Source organism: Theropithecus gelada, chromosome 3, assembly GCF_003255815.1.
Source record: "Theropithecus gelada isolate Dixy chromosome 3, Tgel_1.0, whole genome shotgun sequence".
NCBI classification, from domain to species: Eukaryota; Metazoa; Chordata; class Mammalia; order Primates; family Cercopithecidae; genus Theropithecus; species Theropithecus gelada.
In genome coordinates, this window is record NC_037670.1 from 105658945 (window position 1) to 105679338 (window position 20394).

The 20394-nt window shown below is 39.1% G+C and overlaps 1 protein-coding gene across 1 annotated transcript in view; it reads left to right on the top strand.

The window, feature by feature from the left end:
* COL28A1 (collagen type XXVIII alpha 1 chain) overlaps window positions 1-20394 on the top strand; it is a 177854-nt gene that overhangs the window by 100715 nt on the left and 56745 nt on the right. Inside the window, exons 26-27 of the mRNA XM_025380068.1 lie at window positions 8054-8122; window positions 10389-10457. Coding sequence (XP_025235853.1) covers window positions 8054-8122; window positions 10389-10457 — 138 coding nt within the window. The remainder of the gene's footprint in view (window positions 1-8053; window positions 8123-10388; window positions 10458-20394) is intronic.

Here is a 20394-nt window from a genome sequence, read left to right on the forward strand (position 1 = left end):
ACAACCAGAAGGTTGAGCAACTTGACTCTTTACAATAGAAACATTTTTGATACTATATTTGTTTTGTATATGAGAGGGGCTTTGGATATGGATGAATGAATGAAAAACTAAATGGATGAATAAATCAGAGTAGAAAGCATGACTTACCCAGATCTACAGATACTCAATCTCCTATGCTGTCCATCTTCTATCTAGGCACTGTTTTGTGTGTAGTTGGATTGTTTCTTCTTTCAGCCTAGCTTTTCTATTGTCAAAACTTAAATTATGTAAACATTAAAGAGAAGCATAAACCCAAAACCCAAAAGAGTTAAATATTTTTCAGTAACTTTAAATGTTTGAGTATCGTAAATACATGCTTTATTTGACAAAAGTGGCCCATAGTCATAAAACGCAAGTCTATGTGGAATTCCACTGAGTATCATTATTCTAAAAATGTTCCCAGCATCTGAATTGCCCCTCTGTTCTCTGCAATGGCTCACATATGTACACTCCACCAACAGGCATTGGTGGAACAGAGGACCGATTCACACAGAGATGCATTAGGAATGTGTGAATTCCATTGGCAGACATAGACTGGACAAGGAACTCCATTTTGAACAGTGCCCAACAAGGAGGGCTGGCCTAGGATACAGACTTAATAATGAAGTTAAGGGCATGTAATTCCAAAGTGGACTTGAAGAAAGCCACCTCCCTATAATATGACTGCAAAATTGCTACAGGCTGGACAATCAGCCCAAAACAGAACTAATTAAAGCCAGAGCCATACAAAGTTTAGACGCTAGGCAGTTTGACCCAGAGGTTTCAGAAAGGGTCATATCCAAGACCAGGAAAAGGTAACTTTTCAAGTTTACTCCCCAATGCAGTTCTATGCCTCATCTCTAAAATCTGAGCTGCACTCTAATCCACCTCATGACTTTCAGTATTGCTTTCATCTCTCCTTGCTGTTTTCCTAGCTTTGTATTTCTCTTCTTATGAGTATGTACATACTTTTCCTTCAGCCCTAGAGACACACGGTAAATCCCCTTAACATTCATCGCCCACATCACCATAAACACATTTTTATTTTTAATCATGTGGACTTGGAGGAACTTTCTCCCAGTGGAAAATTAGAGTCAGTTTTAGTACAAGACAGCCTGCTCTTCTCCCTGTCATAAGAGGCAGTATCAATATTTCTGTTTTCAAGGTTTCTAACCAAGCTAAATACGACTCTTCCTCTCCACTGAAGTTCTTGGCAAAAGGCCATCATTTGTGTATCTTTGATGAGTTGATTTTGAGAAAAGGAAAAAAAAACAAGAAGTTTTAAAATTGTCAGGGACTATGAGATACAGCTGTTTGGGGGTGAATATCAAAGTTTTAGGAGAGAAATTGATTCAAGTAATTAAAAATACTTTAAATACTTTGAAATTTAAAGGTGAAAAAATACTTGAGAGGAAATGTAGCAATTTGGGAACTTTATTTTCCAGCATTTGTATAATTCTTTTCTCATCCCCATGATGATCATGCTGACAGTTGGTACTGTCTTCCTATTCATATTAAAGGGTGTCATTGAGAAATGACTGAGTCATATCATTCAATAATCAATACACATTGCCAATATGTGCATATGCTTAGAAAAAAGCCTCTAAAACTTCCATTGATATTCTGGCTACCATGAGTGAGGTGTTCAAGAACTACTAACTCATGACATAGGTGGAATTACGTAATTCATTCCAGAGTTCTGGCTATGTTTGTGGTAGTTGGAGTAGTTATATCTTAATTTTATTTAAAAACCAGAAAGAAAGAAACATAAGGCAGCTGCTATCATCACTTTGACTTCTACCTTATTTTAAAACCCAGTCATTCCTCAGTTTCATCATTTAGCAGAATCTTTAGAGTACCATTCCTTGGAACATCCTTAAGAGGCTGATTCTTTCACAGTGAATTTAATTTGCTTTTATTGTCCCCAAAGTAGAAAAGCATGAAATCACTTTTGGAACAGTATATCTTGCTTCCACCTTCTTCTCAAAGAGTGGCAGGAACTTAGCTGGCACAAAGGGAGAGAGAATGATTAAAGCCTCATTAGTGTGTGTGGGGGAGTGAGGGGGAGGAAAATAATCTAATGGGCTGATTATTTCCTCAAATATTGTGTTGAAATTTTTAGAAAACTCATAAGGTATAATGGGTTGTTTCTTTGTCACTGCTCTACCTTGAAACCTTGCCACTTACTTGCTGTGTGACCGCAGCAAGACGTTCAGTCTCCCTGAAGCTTAGCATTCTTATCTGTGATTTGGGATAATAATGCCTATATCACAGGTTTATTCTGATAAATTAATAGAATAATGTACATAAAACATCTTTATGAATTCTAACATATTAAAATGTAATTAGTGGTAGTAACCATTTTATGCATCACACTGCCAAATCAAGCACATTGTAGGATGGATAAGAAGAGAGATTAAGAATTGGTATAGGTAGGAGATCTGGAATGAAGTCAATTAACACGTTGGAGTAAACTGCAAAACCGAGGATTAGCAATGGAGGGAAAATGGGAAGGGAAGACATAGAGGGCTGGGTTCTTGTGCAGGTTGTGTGGGACCTATGTAATATGGGATGAATCTTATAATTCAGGATGTTCTTCTCCTTGAGAGAGTGTGATTGGCGATATAGGAAAAGGACTTTCACAGTTTCACAGCCAAACAGCCGAGGTCTTTGCATTAAACGGCAGCTGGAAGAAAGTCTATGGAAAAGTTAGCATCTTGCATCTAGTCCCAGCCAACATCAAAATGGGAGATGGGTTCTGGAGTCATACCTGGGTTTGAATTGCTTCAGACTGCCTGGTTTTTGGCAAGTCATGTATCCTGCTATAGCCTCAGTTTCCTTATCTGTAACATGGAATAAGTTGATGTTGATAAGATCAGGTAAGATAATGAATGAAAAGTGCCTGCTGCATAATAAACTTAATAAGTATTATTTTTATTTATTATTGATTATAATAGTTTTAATATTAACCAAAGTGAAGATTTACTGAGAAAATGAATGTGTTTGCTCTCCTCTTTTTCTTCTTTCATTTAAAAAGGGAAAGCTTCAATGTATGAGTTTTAGAACTATCGTAAGATGGTGTGTATTTTTAAAGGAGTTAAAATTATCCACTCTGCAAGGTTATGGTCTAGGTAGTCTTCACTGAATCATTTGTTAAGTTCATATGCACAAGTACTGCAGACAGACCTAAATTTGGCCATTTCCTGTGAAAATGAAAGCAGTATCTCCCATCTAGAATCCCTTTTGTGGGCCAAGAGGAAATGGTATGCCATCTAAACAGTCCATTATCTTCTTTTGAGAGAGTGTGTGCAGCGGGTAGGGATAAGGCTAAGGCTGTCATCTTAGGAAAGTGATAGATGTCGTTGCCAATGGCGACTCTAGAATTTGCTCGCATGTCTGTTCATTATCTCCTAATACAAGGGCTCCCTCTGCAGGCTCCAACAACCCTCAGCTGTTGCGTGGGAAGCTATGTCCAGCTATGCAAAAACCTGTTGTAATTTCCTTTATTTGTGAATGTCGCTGTATCCACTGACAATAAACTGTGTATCTGAAAATATCACAGGTCAACACACTTCTTAGGTACCTGTGGTGCTACCTTATGACAAAACCAGTGCCGTCAAATGGCCAAGTAAGACCTGCCTGCAATTCTCTTGCTCACATTCACCAGGTGTGGTGGCCTAACATGGACACATAGCCCATGGAACAACAAAAAATCATCTTCAAAGACCCCACCATAGTGGAGAGATGCAACTTCTGTGGATTCTCAGATCATTAAATGCCTAATATTCCCATCTATCGAAGTATGGTACATTTACACTGAGGAACAACTCTCATGCTATGTTACAGACCAATTCTAATATCTGCAGAATGTTAAGACTTGATTTAAAGTCTATTAGATTCACAAAAGCATTACTACATGTCATTATTTTCCCATAGTTTGAAAGATACCAAAGATTATTTAGATATGTGAAACATAGCTATATGTCAACAATTATATGGATAAGGATGAACAATTTGTTTTAGGTGAACACTGAAGGACCACAGATGACATGGAACACACCTTAAATTCATTGGCTGAGGCTGCAGGACAGAGAGAACAGTAAGGTATCTACAGGGTCAGCTGTCCTACTGCAGTTGGCCATCAGACACTCCCAAAGGTTGAAGGTTAGGGGGAAGTGAATAAGGGAGACTATCAAGGAGAGAATGAATAGCAACACAGAGCATTGACAAGGCTGGCCTGAGGTAAACTATGGACCTATTTTAACTGCTTTTCCCACTTGCTTTCCCATGTGGGGGTATTAGTATGATTAATACTAGTTGAGGGGAGGTTTTAGCTAACATTCTCACAAGAAAAATATCGTGAATTAAATACTAGAGTGTCAAATTTTTTCTTAAAACATACTACTTTGTTAAAAAAAAAACTTGCCTTTTCTCCATACCCCTATGTTAAAAAAAATTATGTAACATTTGGTACATCCCAAGAATACACACAACACATGTAAATTCTAATGATGTTGAATCTACCTGGGTGCTCCTTCTCTTTGCCCAGTTTTAACATCTTTAAAATCATGAATTATTATGAAGGAGGTCTATTACAGCAACACTATCTCATGCTCACTGGAGAGACTTTTGCTGGGTATTGTTTATGGATTTAAAAAAATTGTATTAAGATAATTTGTTATAAAAATTATAAATTATAAATTATGAAAATTAAGCATGCACAAAAGTGGAAAGACTAGTGAAATGAACTCTCATTTACGTATCACACTTCCTTAACAATTATCAAAACATAGTTAATCTTGTTTTAGCTATATTCTCCACTCCTCCCCTCACTGCATTAGCCTGAAGCAATCCTCAGACGTTACCCATATAAAGCTTTAGTATTTGTCACTCAAATGTAAGAACTCTTTTTAAAAACTTGACTGTAATACTATTATCAAACCTAAAACAAATGAACAATTCCTTAATATAGCAAATATCCAGCATTCAAATTTCTGAGCTTGTCTCATCCATTTGCTACAATTGGTTTGTTTGGATTGGGATCCACATCACGCCCACACATTGCATTTGATTGAGATAGCTCTTAAACCTCTTTTAATCAAAGTTGACTCCTCCCTGTTTTTTAGCTCACAATTAGTGAATATGTTATTTGTACTCACGGATTTGCTGATGATATCCTCATGGTGTTGTGTAATGTGTTTCTCTATCTTCCGTCTATTATTGTAAGCTGGTAGATCTAGAGGCGTGTTTACATCCAGGTTCAGTTTTTCTAAGCCAGAATGTTGATAGGTAGGGTGGTGTATTCTCTACTGCATCACAGCAGGGGGCACATGGTATCTGGTTGTATCCTTCCTTCCTTTTTTTTTTTTTTTTTTGGAGACAGAGTCTCACTCTGTCACCCAGGCTGGAGTGCAGTGGCGCACTGCAACCTCCACCTCCCGGGTTTAGGTGATTCTCCTGCCTCAGCCTCCCCAGTAGCTGGGAGTACAGGTGCCCACCACCACACCCGGCTAATTTTTGTATTTTTAGTAGAGATGCGGTTTCATTACATTGGCTAGGCTGATCTCGAACTCCTGACCTCGTGATCCACCTGCCTCGGCCTCCCAGAGTGCTAGGATTACAGGCTTGAGCCACCGTGCCCTACCTGGCTGTATCCTTCCTAACCTTTTCACCTCATGCTGGAAGGGCACAGGCAAACAGAAATGAATGAGAGGAAGCCATCAAATCTGGGGTAGGTTGGGGTGACTGAGCAAAGAGGAGTATTATTTTTGATAAAACATTCAATGATTTTGGGTAAGATTTATTTGACTATGCTTCCTTGTTTTGTTGGAGGGTGTCAAAATGTTTGGAAGAGAAAAGACATGTCCCTTTTAAGATGTAGCAAAGTATAGGAATCAGTCAGGTGCAGTTGGAGAACTTCAGGCAGTGAACTTACACTCCCTTTGAAGGTACTTCAGAGGTACTCAAGAAAGGAGTGATAATGGAAATGTATGTACTACAGGGTTTTCATGTTCTCTACTTGGAGCCCTTGATGTTGGAGTGATCCTTTCAGCCAGCAGGAACTTGGGGACACTCAAAGATGGGAGTCAGTAGGAGAGAGGTGTTAAAGAGATAATTAGCACCTGTAGCCTTAAAAGCAGCTGAGTACTAAGTGGAACAGATGGAGACAGTATACTAAAAGTGGCCTGTAAGCAAAAGAGAAATACATAATTATGAAAGTAGATATTAAAAGAATTAAGTCAGTAATAAAGTACAGTTTTAAAATGGCCCCTGTCCTTTTAAGCGCTTGTGTTATCTAGAAGTATTTTAGAGTTTGTAAGTAGAAAGTAAATTAAAAGATGGCCTGTTTTTCTGGATAAACAACTTCAACATTTCTTATAATTTATGGTTTTTGCAATGTTGGAAGCTAGAAGCTGTTTAGCTGGTAACAGGATATGGGCAAAACAGGACCTAAGGCAAAGGTCTTGGGAGATATTTCAAAGCCTGACCCTGGTTCTTTGTATTCTTTATTACTTTATTCAGGCATATTTTACACATTATAGAATTCATCCTTTTTAGGTATAAAATTCAGTAGTTCTTTAAGTAAATTTGCTACTGTGCTATACAGCCATCACCATAAATCAGTTTTAGGACATTTTTATCCCCTCAGTAAAATCCCTCAAGACCATTTATGGTTAATCTATGTTGCTATCCCTGGCCCTGGCAGTGACTAATCTCCTTTTTGTTTCTATAGAGGTACCTTTTCTGGATATTTTTTGTAAATGTCATCATATAAGATATCTGGCTTCTTTCATTAGTAATAATGTTTTTGAGGTTCATTTATGTTACAGCATTTATTCATAGTTTATTCCTTTTTTTTGCTGAATTTACAGGACTTTGTCCATTCACCAGTTGATGGGCATTTAGGCTGTTTCTAGTTTTGGGCTATTATGAATAATGCTGCTAAGGGCATTCATATGCAAGTCTCTGTGTGGATATACGTTTTTATCTTCTTTGGGTGTGTATGTAGGAGTGAAATGACTGTATCATATGGCAAATTTATGTTGAACCTTAAACCACCAAACGGTTTTCCAAAGTGGCTACACCAGTAATTATGAGGGTTCCTGTTTTTCTACATCCTTCTAGCCCTGCACCTTAACAGCTGTGCAGACTTGGGCAAACCTTAGTTTCCGCTTTCATAAAATAGGGGGGTGGAGCTGACATATACTAAGTGCCTATTCTGTGGTAAAAATCATGATAGAAACACTTATAAGCTTTGTCTCACTTAATTCTGAGCCCTATGAAATGCAGATATGATTTTCTACATATGTGATGAATTTACTGAGGTTCAGAGAAGTTACATAAACTAGACATCATTATAATGCAGGATTATTGTGAGTACTAAATTATATCAAATAACATATATGAACATGTGTAGCATTGTCTTGGGAATACAGAAGGTGGCTAATGAAGTGATTTTTATTTCTCTCCTTCTTCCCATCATTAGCATCTCTAGTAGGTCTAGCCACAGGGCTTCACCTACCCTCATCAGGTCCCACCAATTTTCTGGTAATAGTTGCCAGCTATGAAGCTGTCGTGCCTTAGTGAAGTTGAAAATCCTTTTTAGAGTTTACCCTGCAGTTCCAATTAATGAGGTGGCAGAAACATCATAGAGCCAATCTCTAACTCAAATAGCATAATCTTTGTGGCATACAATGATAAAAGCAACTAGTTCAGGATATGATTATATTTCTTGTTTTTTATTCTTGTCCCTTCTTCCATCCTCTATTCACACTACTTTTCCAAATTCTAGAGAAGAGAGTTCTGATAAAAGTAAATGTTGCCAAGAAGTTAATTGACTTGATTAATTTGAAATGGACCTGGATCTGTTGGTTTGAAGATTGCCCAAGTGGTAACATAAAAGTGATCTAGGAGAAGGGGGTTCAATTAGTACCTTAGTCACATTCAAGAAGTTTTTATATTAAAACATATATATTGAAAAAAAACATAAAGTATTAAAAAAATTAGTAACTTGTTATTCATTGTGTCTTTTCAGGGAGAGCCTGGGGTCAGAGGCCCTCCAGGTCCTTCTGGGCCTCGGGGCATAGGAACCCAAGGGCCAAAGGTGAGTCCTCAGCTCAGTGCTCTGTGTGAGGGTTAGATACCATCAGTGACAAACAAGTGAACAGTAGCTTCATAGGAAGTGTTCATTTTGGTGTTGACTTATTTTTTTTTCTGGATGACTGATGAAAAGTCTTATTTTTCGTATTAGGTGAACATTCAGTAAAATAGAACATTTGAATTTATAAAGCCGTTTACTTCCCCCAAAAGAAATGAGCAAGTCAGCCTCTTTTTAATTGCAAAGTGCTCAGAACATTTCCAGGTTTCTTAGAGGCTGTGCCATTGTCAAGAAGCACATCTTTACTTTGGCAGAGGTGCCTCAGGTGGCCTTTTAACAGGTCACCTGCTAATGTGTTGTGTCCTGTGTGCCACAGCTACTCTGGCAGGGCGTCAGTGCAAGAGTCTAGATTGATTGTCCCTGGAGAAGACGAGAGCAACTTCTTTTGGCCCATATTCCCTCCTTTCTATGTCTCCTTCAGTTTGGTGGTTATTCATCCTTTTATTCTTTTAATCCAGTGTTTCTCAGAGAGGGAGACTTTGTTTCCCTTCCCTGGCCTCAGGGAACATGTGGCAATGCCTAGGGGCATTTTTTGGTTGTAGTAGGTTGAGTCCAGAGATGCTGCCAACCATTCTACAATGCCCAGGACAGCTTCCCATCAGAAAGAGTGACCCAGCTAAAAAATGTCAATAGTGCTGAGTTTGAGAAATCTAGTTTTAATTGTTCATTCACTTGCTCAACAAATTTATTTGATTTGTTCAAACGTAGGGTAAAGAAGTAGCAAGCATGTTCAATAGGGAAAATAGATGTCAAAGAACCACCTACGACAAATTCAAATTTTGAATTGATATATTCATGCCGAAAATGCACAGAAGTGAATTAGAGCCCATTCTCAGAGAAGAGAGGGAAAAGCCTGTATGAGTCAAAGATTTTACTGAGCATCCCAGAATTACCAGGATTCTCAGTTTATCTCTGTTTTGTCCATCAACTCCATTTTGGCAGTGTGCTATTTTTGAACCTTCTAGATCACTTTAAATAGATGACAATCCCCTCAAGATGTTAGTAGTCATTATCACTGGGTGATGGGAAGATGGGTCTGTTTTTCTTGTTCATGTCATCTTTATTTCTGTTTAATTTTTTTTTTTTTTTTGCAATGGGCAGGTATTCCTCTTATAATCAGAAAAAAATCAAGCTTTTTTTTTTATACTGGAAAGAAAAAGACAGACTTATACAATAACTTATATTAACTCAGCATTTCTGAAGGTTTCTTCCATCCAATGTTAATTTAGGAACTTCTGGGATAAGCAACTTTACACTAATTTCTTTATTGTGGGACTTGTTAGAGCCATTAATCTACTATATTAGTGTGCACTGGAGATCTCCAAGGGAAAGCACATGCTATTTTCTAATCTTATTCCACCACGAAGTGTTTCCAAAGAAACATGGGCTCAGTTTATGAACAGATACTGGGAAATGCTACACTTGCTTATTGCTTCATCTACATATTTTCCTAAAAATTTGGACATTGATATCCACTGAATCTTTAACTGCAACCTCAGTGAAATCACACCTTATATTGAAATGGAGGCCGGGCATGGTGGCTCACACCTGTAATCCCAGCACTTGGGAGGCCGAGGGGGGTGGATCACGAGGTCAGGAGATCGAGATCATCCTGGCTATCACGGTGAAACCCTGTCTCTACTAAAAATACAAAAAATTAGCCGGGCGTGGTAGTGGGTGCCTGTAGTCCCAGCTACTTGGGAGGCTGAGGCAGGAGAATGGCATGAACCCGGGAGGTGGAGCTTGCAGTGAGCTGAGATTGCGCCACTGCACTCCAGTCTGGGAGACACAGCGAGAATCCGTCTCAAAAAAAAAAAAAGAAATGGAGCAACATCTTAAAGCTATATGGAGCCACATGTCAGTGGTTTTCATATGTGGTGCAGGGCAGCCCTGGTGTTCTTGGGCTTGGTGGTAGGGCAGTGAAGGGGGCCCAAGCAGATGAGGCCCTGGGCCTCCATTTCTGCTTAGGCCAAGCAGCTCTGCTTACTGCTTAATTTTTATTTGGATTATATATAAGGTTTTGTTTGCAAAGAATTCTGTGGTTTAAAAATATTGGGGAAGCACCTGAAGTAAAATCAGAAGTAGCTTATAGGCAGCATGAAGGTCCTGGTCAGACTGAAGTAAGAATGAAGCTGAGAGTAGTAATACTTAACGCTCTTTCTTCTTCGATCTTCTTACATTTTGTCTTCAAATTCTCCCCATCTTCTAACAGGGTGATACTGGGCAGAAAGGCTTGCCGGGCCCTCCTGGTCCCCCTGGCTATGGATCACAAGGAATTAAAGTAAGTGAATGGGGTTGTGCTGGAGTCACCTCTGATTTCACCACAGTGATGGAGAGAAGAGGTTGTTGATAACACAAAAATGGCTATTATGAAATAGATTTATTGTGAGCCTAGCAGTTAAATGGCATCCAGTATTTAGAGACATCATCTGGAAGTGTAAAAATGGTATGAGTACAATCCTTTAGCAAATGCTAAACATTATATAAATTGCTTGGTGCAAAACTGAACTGTTCTATGGTTTGTTGCTCTCCTTTCTTTGTGAATTGAATGATTTATACTCAGCTGCTCTCTCTCTCTCTCTCTCTCTCGCTCGCTCATGCTCCCTCGCTCTCTCGCTTGTGCTCACTCTCTCTCTCTCTCTCTCCCCCTCACCTTCCTCACCTGTATCCTCCATGGTAGCCCAGGGCTTCCCAATCTTAGTTCACAGTGGCATCACCTAGGGAGCTTTTGAATAGTACTAATGCCCTTTCCCAGAGGAACGAAATCCAAATCTCTGGGAGTACAGCGTGAGTGCTGTAGTTTTCAAAGCTCTTCAAGGGATTCTCCTGAGCAGCCAGGGTGAGAACCTCTGTTCTAGGCCCTAAATCTGTGTTACTGGAATTCATAGCCATCTACATGTCACTTTGTTTCTGTGTCAGCAGCATCAAGCTTATCCAGCATGGCGGGACTCTCAGGGTCTCGCATGTCTCAGTAGACAAATTTGGCATCTACAGGTTACTACGTAATTCTAAAAAATTCCCTCTTCTGCTTCTAATATGTTGATGTTGTTGTTCTTATCGGTTCACTCTTTTTCCTATTCCACTGCTGCCCCCCTCATGAGGTGGTTTTTCGTTTTACATATATATTTACCGTGCTTAAGCTTTGAAACTGAGTTATTCACCTCTGGATGATTGAGATTGATTCTAAAAATGTGGAAACATTAAAAATAAACTGCTTTTCAAACAGCAGAACTTCTTAGTAAGTAGGAGACAGTAGGAGCTTAAGATAATAAATGTGAAAATCCCATGTTGAAATTAAACCGCCTACTTCTGTGTAGAGAGAGTGAGCTCAGTCAAGAGCAGAACTCATAGAATGTGTGTTAAATCTCCAGTTTATCACACAATGTCTAGAGCTTCTATAGCAGGTCTTTTAAATAACAGTTGTTCATCTCTCGGGCTGAGTATCCAAGCAAAGGCCAAATAGGCATGTTGCCCATATAGTACAAGCCCTGAAAAGAAAATATAGCAAAACTCTGCTTTCTCATAAACAACACCAATCTCATACTTAATCTTTAAATTCTAAGGTTAAAAGGTGGTAGTGCTGTACACACGGTTTGACATGAGTTTGCTTAGGGAATAAACCTATGCCAAACCACAGGTCTTGTCACCAACATAAGTTCAATTTACACATGCTGTTAGTTTATTGCTGCCACCTCTTTAGGCGTGGGGCCGGTTTTCTCCACTCTCTTATCTGGGAAATACTTCCTCATTTTCGCCCGAGTTGGGTTTAATTAATCTTTACCAACTATAACTTATCTGGCTTCCTGCCCATCCTTATGCTCTCAGGGTTATGCTGTGTCCAAACTCCATCCTGGATGGAACCAGGTCCTGAAGCCTCCCATCATAGGAAAGAACCAAAATCAAAGCTGCCACGTATCCCCATCTTATCAGAAATGAGATAAGTTTTTCCTTCACTTAGGGCTGTAGCCTGATGCTGCTTAGCAGTGCGCTCTGACTAAGGCTCACTCATAAAACTTCTCTAGGCCGGGTGCGGTGGATCACGCCAGTAATTTCAGCACTTTGGGAGGCCAAGGCAGGCAGATCACTTGAGGTCAGGAGTTCAAGACCAGCCTGGGCAACACGGTGAAACCCCACGTCTACTAAAAATACAAAACTTAGCCTGGTGTAGTGGTATATGTCTGTAGTCCCAGCTACTCAGGAGGCTGAGTCACAAGAATCGCTTGAACCCAGGAGACAGAGGCTGCAGTGAGCTCAGATAGTGCCACTGCACTCCAGCCTGGATGACAGAGAGAGACTTGTCTTCCAAAAAAAAACAAAAACAAAAACAAAAAAACCACCCAGCACTTTGGGAGTCTGAGGTGGGCGGTCACAAGGTCAGGAGTTTGAGACCAGCCTATTAAATATGGTGGTCTCATATTTAATAGGCTGAAACCCCATCTCTATTAAAAATACAAAAATTAGCCAGACATGGTGGTGCATGCCTGTAATCTCAGCTACTCAGGAGGCTGAGGCAGGAGAATCACTTGAACCCTGGAGGCGGAGGTTGCAGTGAGCCAAAATCGCACCACTGTACTGCCTGGGCAACAGAGTGGGACTCTGTCCCAAAAAACAAACAAACAAACAAACAAACAAAAACAACCAGGAAAACCTCTTTAGACATATTGGATTGCCTGGCATCCAGTTGGCAGCAGGGCAGAGGTATGTCCCTCAGGACTTCCACCTCATTTTCATGACCCTGGCAAAAAGCGCAATTACTATTGCACCAACGAAATACCATCGCTGCAAAAGGGAGGGAACTGAAAAACCAAATTGGTGGCATTCTTCTGAGTCATTTCAAGGATATAGGAACAGTAAAATTTCATTTCTTACCTTCATTTGTTGACTTATTTCCTACCCCTTTCCAAAGAGCATTTGAATCAGTGAAATCTGCTTCTGTTGATGTGTGTGCTTAGTAGGCTTTGATGGAAACCTTTGTTGCTGTTAACCTTTAACACAGAAGCGTGAACTGTACTCTGTCTCTCTATCCGCTTCCATTTATTGGAGAAATAAGGGTTGTAGCTGCAATCACAAGTGATTTGCTTCAGCACTCACCTAACTTAGTTGCTGGAATATTGGCTCTTCAGCCAGTCATTCATTCATTCAACCAACCAACCGATACTGATTGAGCACCACCTATGTCAGGCATATAAGCCAAGTGCTAGTATAAAGTAGTGAGTAAAAATATATGAACTTAGTCCTCATGGGATATACAGGCTATAAAATAGACTTTGGGTTCTGGAGAGTATAGAGGATGGCACAATGGAGTGAATTTAGATTACAGCAGTAGGCAGGCCCCTTGTGAGGTCCTATAGGCCAAGTAATGAGTTTGGCCTTAATCCTAGGAGCAACTGAAGAATGATCTGATCAGTTTGGAAGAGACTCTCTCTGGCTACCATTTGTAAAATGAAAGGACATGACTGGAAGGAATGTGGGAGTAGAAGGGCTTCTCTTTCCATACCCCTTCCCAATCTCTTGATTCTGTATGTGGAAGAGTATGATCTTCTGGGAACCTCTTTCCCCTGCCTTTCCTGGGGCTCTGGGACCACCCAGGGCTGCTGCTGTGGTAGCTCTGGTCCTGGAAAACCCTGAGAGCACGATGGGCTCGCCCCTGTTTATTTAGTACCATGGCAGCCTCCTGCCATTCCTCTGCTGGTCCAACTGGCTCTGCACTGAAGAGGAACTCCAGCTCCTTCAGGGCCTTGGTGCTTTTTCCCAACCACAAATGTCTGTTGTTTGGATAGATGAATATGGGACTGTGGCTGTTTGATCCTAAAATGGTTCATGTCACAGGTCAGGAAGTTATATGATGCTACTATTTTGTCCCACTGTGAGCCTCCAGCACTAACCCAGATATAGATCAGAAGTCCCACAGATTAAGTCAGGAGGGAGAAAGAATGGGGCTGGGTCTGGAGGAATTCCTTTATATGCCAAGTAGCCAATATGAGGCCAGGAGGGATGTGATTAGAGGGTGGACCACCCAGGTTACAAAGCACGGAGACAGACGTGGATGGCTTCTCCCATTCTTCATTTCTAATTGGGAGTTATGCCAGTTTCCCCCTCTCTATCCTTGTTTAAGTCAGTTCCAGTGTCCTGATCAACCCTGACATTCCCTTAGTACTTATATTCAGAGGACCCAGAAGTCCTTATATAAACACAATTCCTGGTAGCCCTCCTGACTTTAAAGACTTTATGAGGTAGATTTGTGGACTGGCTCTACTATAATTGTTCCTATGCATAAATGCTTTATTCATTGAGAGAATTAGCTTCCATGCCCCTGGCTTTTGCTCTTCCTGTAGGCTTGAACATGACTGATCCACCCCTGGCTGAGGATACCTCTTGTTGGGCTATAGCAAAGGAGGGGTTATTTCAAGCCTAACAAGTTTGTTATCAGTTTTAAAAAATAGCCTCGATTACATGCTGGGTAATTTGATGACCTCTATCCAACAGAAACTCTGGGGTCCCCAAAACTGACAAATAGCAATGACTACAGTGGTCACACAGTCACGGGCCTAACAGATCAACCTCTGAGACATCTGAAGCTCTTAAATAGAGTGAAATACATTCTGCATGACATCTCCCTCTATCTATATTCTGACCTCCACGGTATAAGGGAAAGAGAATGAGGGACTCATTTCTCAGTGACTTTAGAGTCACTCAGATCTTGGCCTGAATCTGGGCTTCGATTTTTTCCAGTTGTAACCTTAGACAAATCATTTATCTTTGTTGAATCTCAGCTTACTAATCTTTAAAATGGGGATAATAAGGCTTATTTTACACGGTGTTAAAAAGAAAAAATTGTATAAAATATCTAGGACACAGAGTTGGTATTCAACCAGAATGTGGGCTATGGAGTCAACAGATTTGAATCATGGCTCCTCCACTTCCTGAGTATTACATGTCTCCCTCAGTTTCTACATCTGAGTAATGTGATAATGCAGTACTATTTACTAAAGTTGTTGTGAGGAATGATTGAAATTAGATAGTATGTGTAATGCATGTAATACATGGTTATATATGTGGAAAATGTTTGTAGCTATTCACATTATTATTTCTACTGTTTCCCTTCCCTTTCTGCTGGTCCCTCTTGTATTTTCCAGGAAGAAGGCCTACAATTCTAATACTCAAGTGATTTAATGCTCTTAAGCCTAATATGTTGGTTACATTTGTTATTGTAGGCATTGCTCCAGTTCCAAACAGACACCCAAATGTATAGTGGTTCAAAGAGTAGAGGGTTTTGCTCACATAACAGTCCAATGTGTGTGTTCCTGGTTGGTGGGTGATTTTCTTCCACACAGAATTTTAGAAAACCTTGTCTTCCATTTATGGTTCTTCTATTGGCTGGGCCTCTTTACCACTTACACCCCGCAGGCAAAAAGGGAGTATGTAGAAGGGGTATACCTGCTTCATAAACTCTTGGCCAGGATTTGACATGTATCCCCTCTGCTCACATTTTATTGGTGAGAACTAGTTGCATCGCTGTACTTAATTGCAAAGGGGCTGGGAAAGGTAGTCACGCTGTGTGCCCAGGAAGAAAAGGAATCAGAGGTTTCATGAAGAGTCAACAATCGTTGCCATTCATAATTTAACTTGTTTCTAGGAAAGATGGAAATTTTAAGTTATTTGTTGCTCTGAAGTATTTTGGTGCCTCCAGAAGAGAATAGAAAGTTTGGTGGTCTCCATGGCAACTTCCAGAATGCCCCGTCATTCTCCTGATACTGTGGGCACAGACACCTGGGCTTATAAGGACTGAGTTTAGCCCATCATTTATTTTATCCTATCCTAAAAAGAGAACCTTAGAGCATTGATAATCTTCTTTCTTACTTCAAACAGCATCAGTATTACTCATGGATGACTTAGAAATTGTCAGTAGACAGGCTGAGAATCAGCCAAAGAGCTGGAGGGGCTTAGGGTTTTTGGTAGGACCAGGAAAGTAACAGGAAATGCTCATTCATGTCCATAGCAAAGCCAGGGCCAGAGAATGAGGGACACCTGGGATTTAGTAGGAGCACCATGATTCAAAGGCTGGGGAGAGATGAGCAGGGAGAGGATCAGGGGAGGGGGACAAAGCTGGCACAAAGAGCCTGATTTCAGGAGAAAAAGAGGAGCAGCAGTTAGGCTCCTGAAGGAGAATAAGGGAAGGTTTGGAGTCCTGGGTGATTGCTTGGGATGCCAGCAGCATTTGAGACCAAGTAGGGGTGTGAAGATGGGTGGGTCAGCTCACCTTTCAGAGTGTAGCATAAATGGGCACAGCCAGAAAATTGCTTCTCCCTCCAAAGCTCTCTGATTCAGGAATTTGGGGCATAATGTGGAACATTATAAGATTATTGACTCTGTGTTTGAGATTAATGTCATTTCTTAGGAAGATTTCTTTTGGTTTGTCTCAGTTGTGCCACAATAACTGTGTTTCTGTAAACTCCAGGGGTTCTTTTAATAGAATCAGGTGTCTTTGCTACCTCTGGCTTCCCTTTACAAGAAAAATTAACTTTTGAAAGAATGTCACGGTTCTGTAGTGGAAATCTCACATGGAGACTGCCAACCTTCTGCCTGGCTCCTACCTGTGACCTGATTGCTTTGAAAGTGTTTCCAGAATCCACTGGACTAGATTTGTGGTTAGAATGAATCTTTTACAACACAGATAATTGCCATGCTTGAAGGCCAAATAGAAACCATTTATTCATTGAAATTTAACTTAAGGGGGAAAAAGGAATCCCATTTATAGAAAAAGTCAGGGATGAGTTTGAAGTACACTAAGTTGTAAATACCTACAGAAGGCTTAAAAAGTATTGATACGAGGAATTTTTCTTTCATCTTCTAAACTCATAACCATGCTGTACAATGGTGTTAATTATGAAGGGAGTAACGCACATATATTTTAATATTATGACTTTAGCTTTTGAACTTAAAGGTTTTTTTCTCCTTCTTGACTGCAAATAAATAACAGCATTTAAAAAAAAGGAAGAAAAAAACTAATCTTGGTGGTAGTAAAATCACTGCATTCAAGTTGAACACACCTCAGAAATTAATAGAAACAATCAGTTATCCAATTAACAGCATAGCATAGATGATGTGTTTGCGTGCACCAGGAACTTTCTTTGAATTAACCTCTGTGACTTATCTCTTATTGTAATTTTGAAATTCACACAATGACTCCACTTCATAAAAAGGAGGAGTCAAGACCACATGAGAGGCTTCAAGTTTTAAATAGTTTGGTGTTTTAGGATTATGCCTGCCATGTCAATTGTGGCAGGGGATTGATGGTGTGGCTAAAAATTATCCTGGTGATCAAAATCTACAAACCTAGTTACAGACATTGAAAGCATCTCTATACCTTTATTATTTTTAAAACCAAATTGAAAACAATTACCCGGGTTATAAACCAAAATCAAAAGCGCTCACGGTATTCTCTGTAGGGTGGTACACATCAGGACACATTTGCATTTATTAACTGAGGCTGGGTCTGTGACCATTTGTATTTTTCACTTTCACGCTTTCATTTACCTCCTGGGCCAAGTTGCTTTCATTCCTTCAAGCCAGTTAAGAAAAAGGATAATTTAAAAAAATAATTCCTAAATCAAAATCTGAGGATATAGTAGACTGTTTTCCTCTTTCAATCTCATTATTAAATTTTCATTTTTAATATCCAATTCTCCAAATCAGATTTGGAATGAAAACCTTAGGCTCTCAATTGAGTGGAGCTTGAATCATCATTATTACTGACTTGTATTTCTTGCCTATTTGCTATGAACAAGGCCCTGTGTGATGACAGTAACCGTCACAGATTTGCTGAAATCTGCCATGAAACAAAAAGGAAAAGCAAATTCTGAAATCACGTTTTTGAATTAAATAGGGTGCCCTATCTCAAGGTTTACTATAGTTTCCAAATTCCAAAAGAAAAATAAAAATGGCTGCTGATTTGGTAATAAAGATAAGACATTGCTCAGTACTATGTGCTGATTCTGAATATTTAAAAAGGAAATTTGAAAATATCACCAAAAGTTAGAAAATTATGTGAAAGATTTCCTTTGAACTGTCATATACTAAAACTACTCATCATCCTATAATAGTCCATAATTTATAATTATGGTACGCATGCTGCTGGTTTAAATTGGTCTTTTTTCTCTCCTTTTCCTTCATTTCTTCCTTTCTTTCTCCCTTCCTACTACCCATCTACTCATATCTGTCTAATATATAAAGATGTAGATACCATATATTTTTTTTTCATTCTTGTAACAGATTCTGTCCATGTAAAACCAAGTCAAGTGAAGGACATGAATAAGTTACTCTTAGCTGCTGCTACCACCTTTATAGCCTATGAATTTCACTGTTGAAAATTTATAAAAGGCATTTTCTCTTTTTCCTACCCATCACTGGTTGGTCGGAAGTAAGTTACTAGTATAAATTTTTCTCCATCTCCTTTTAGCAAGATAAGAAGTATTTTTAGTACTTGGCTTTGGGCTCCCGGAGAGAGGTAGGGACATATTATACTCTGTAAATTTGATGTATTATTTTATTCAAGCCTCACCATCCTGTGAGGTAGGCCATAGAAAACTAAGTCACGGAGATGTTAAATAACATCTCCCAAATCACTCAGAGCTGCTCTTCACATGACCTACTTAATCATGCGTTAGGTAGTAATCAAATCAGAGTAGATGTTAGAGAGAGGAAACTGATCAATTTGAGGTCTTAAAAACGAAATGTCACTCAAAATTTTAATTTGCATCTTGAAATTTAAAGTTGACACATGGAGATGTGAGGTATATAAAGTGAGGTCTTTTTTTCCTGATAATCTATTTTTTTATAAGATAGAAATATTACGTAAAGAGCAATTCTTTTTCCCAAAGTACAGTTCTTCAGAATCCAGGAGTTGGATTTAGTAACCTTTTGAAATCAATGCTAGCTTTACAAGGAAAAACAACAGCAGGATCTGGGCTGGCATGTGTAGCTGCACTGGCATGGGGCTGTAATAATCACTTCTCACACCTTCAAAGACTTATCAAGTTCTTTCCTGTTTGACTGGTTGAAGGACATGTTCTTTTATACTGCAATCCTCTATGACAAATTAGTGCACAATATGTAATCTAAACAGACTTTTATTGCTCTTACAAACACCTTAAGAACTTTACAACTGTTGGCTTTTTAGTCGTCAGCGCCTTTCCTTACCTAGTTGCAGATAAGTCTTTTTGTTTTAATTATAAGAAGCAAAGGGAAATGAAGTAAATTACTTGCTCAGGGTTACTTACAGAATCTCTAACAAAGGAAAGATAATGAAGTTTTGAGTATTGTGGCTCAAATTGGCAGTCCATAAAGATAGCCCCAGAGCAATCTGTCTTTAATCTTGCAAAAATTCTTCAGCAGCAGTTCTTCAGAACAACTTTTCGCATTGTCAGAGTGGGAATCATGAGCATGGCTGTAATGCAGGAACTAGTGCCTATCCTACTCTAAGCCAAATAAGAAGAACCACCAGTATTAAAATGAAGAGAACTGGAGGCAGAGAAACACAGAAATGGAATTAAGAAGAAAATGGAAAAAGAAATAGAAGAAAAGAAAATAGGATATTGGTTGTAATGACTTCGTTAAGACCCCGCATTTAGTAATGCTTTTGGCCTTAAAGTCTTTTATTATCTGAAATTAATGTAGTTACTGTCCTTTGATTACATTTCACTGGTGTTCTATTTTTAATCCTCTAACACTTAAATTCTGTTTACTTTACCCTGATATTATTGTTGTTGTTTTACATTTTAATCAGTTTTTAACCCCCCCAAAATATTATTTTGGGATATAGTCACTGTTTATTTAGATTTATTCATGTATTTACTATTCTCTTTCTCTTTAATCCATCTTGCATCTCAGATTGAAACCACTGTCTTTCTGCCTGCATTGTATTCTTTAGAATTTTTTTTTGGTAAAAGTCTACTAGAGCAATTTTTTTTCCATTTTAGTTTGCCTGAAAGTATCTTTTTTTTTCTCCTTAATATCTTCTTAAAAGATATTTTCCTAAGAATAGAATTTCAAGTACAGTTTTCCTCTGAGTACATGGAAGATTTTCCTCTGTCACTTAGTCTCCATTATTGCTCTCGAGAAGTTGTCTATCAGTCTAACTATTCCTTTCACAGTAATTTATCCTTTTCTTGGTGGCTTTTGATACCTTCTCTTTTTATTTAGTGTTTTGCATTCTTACT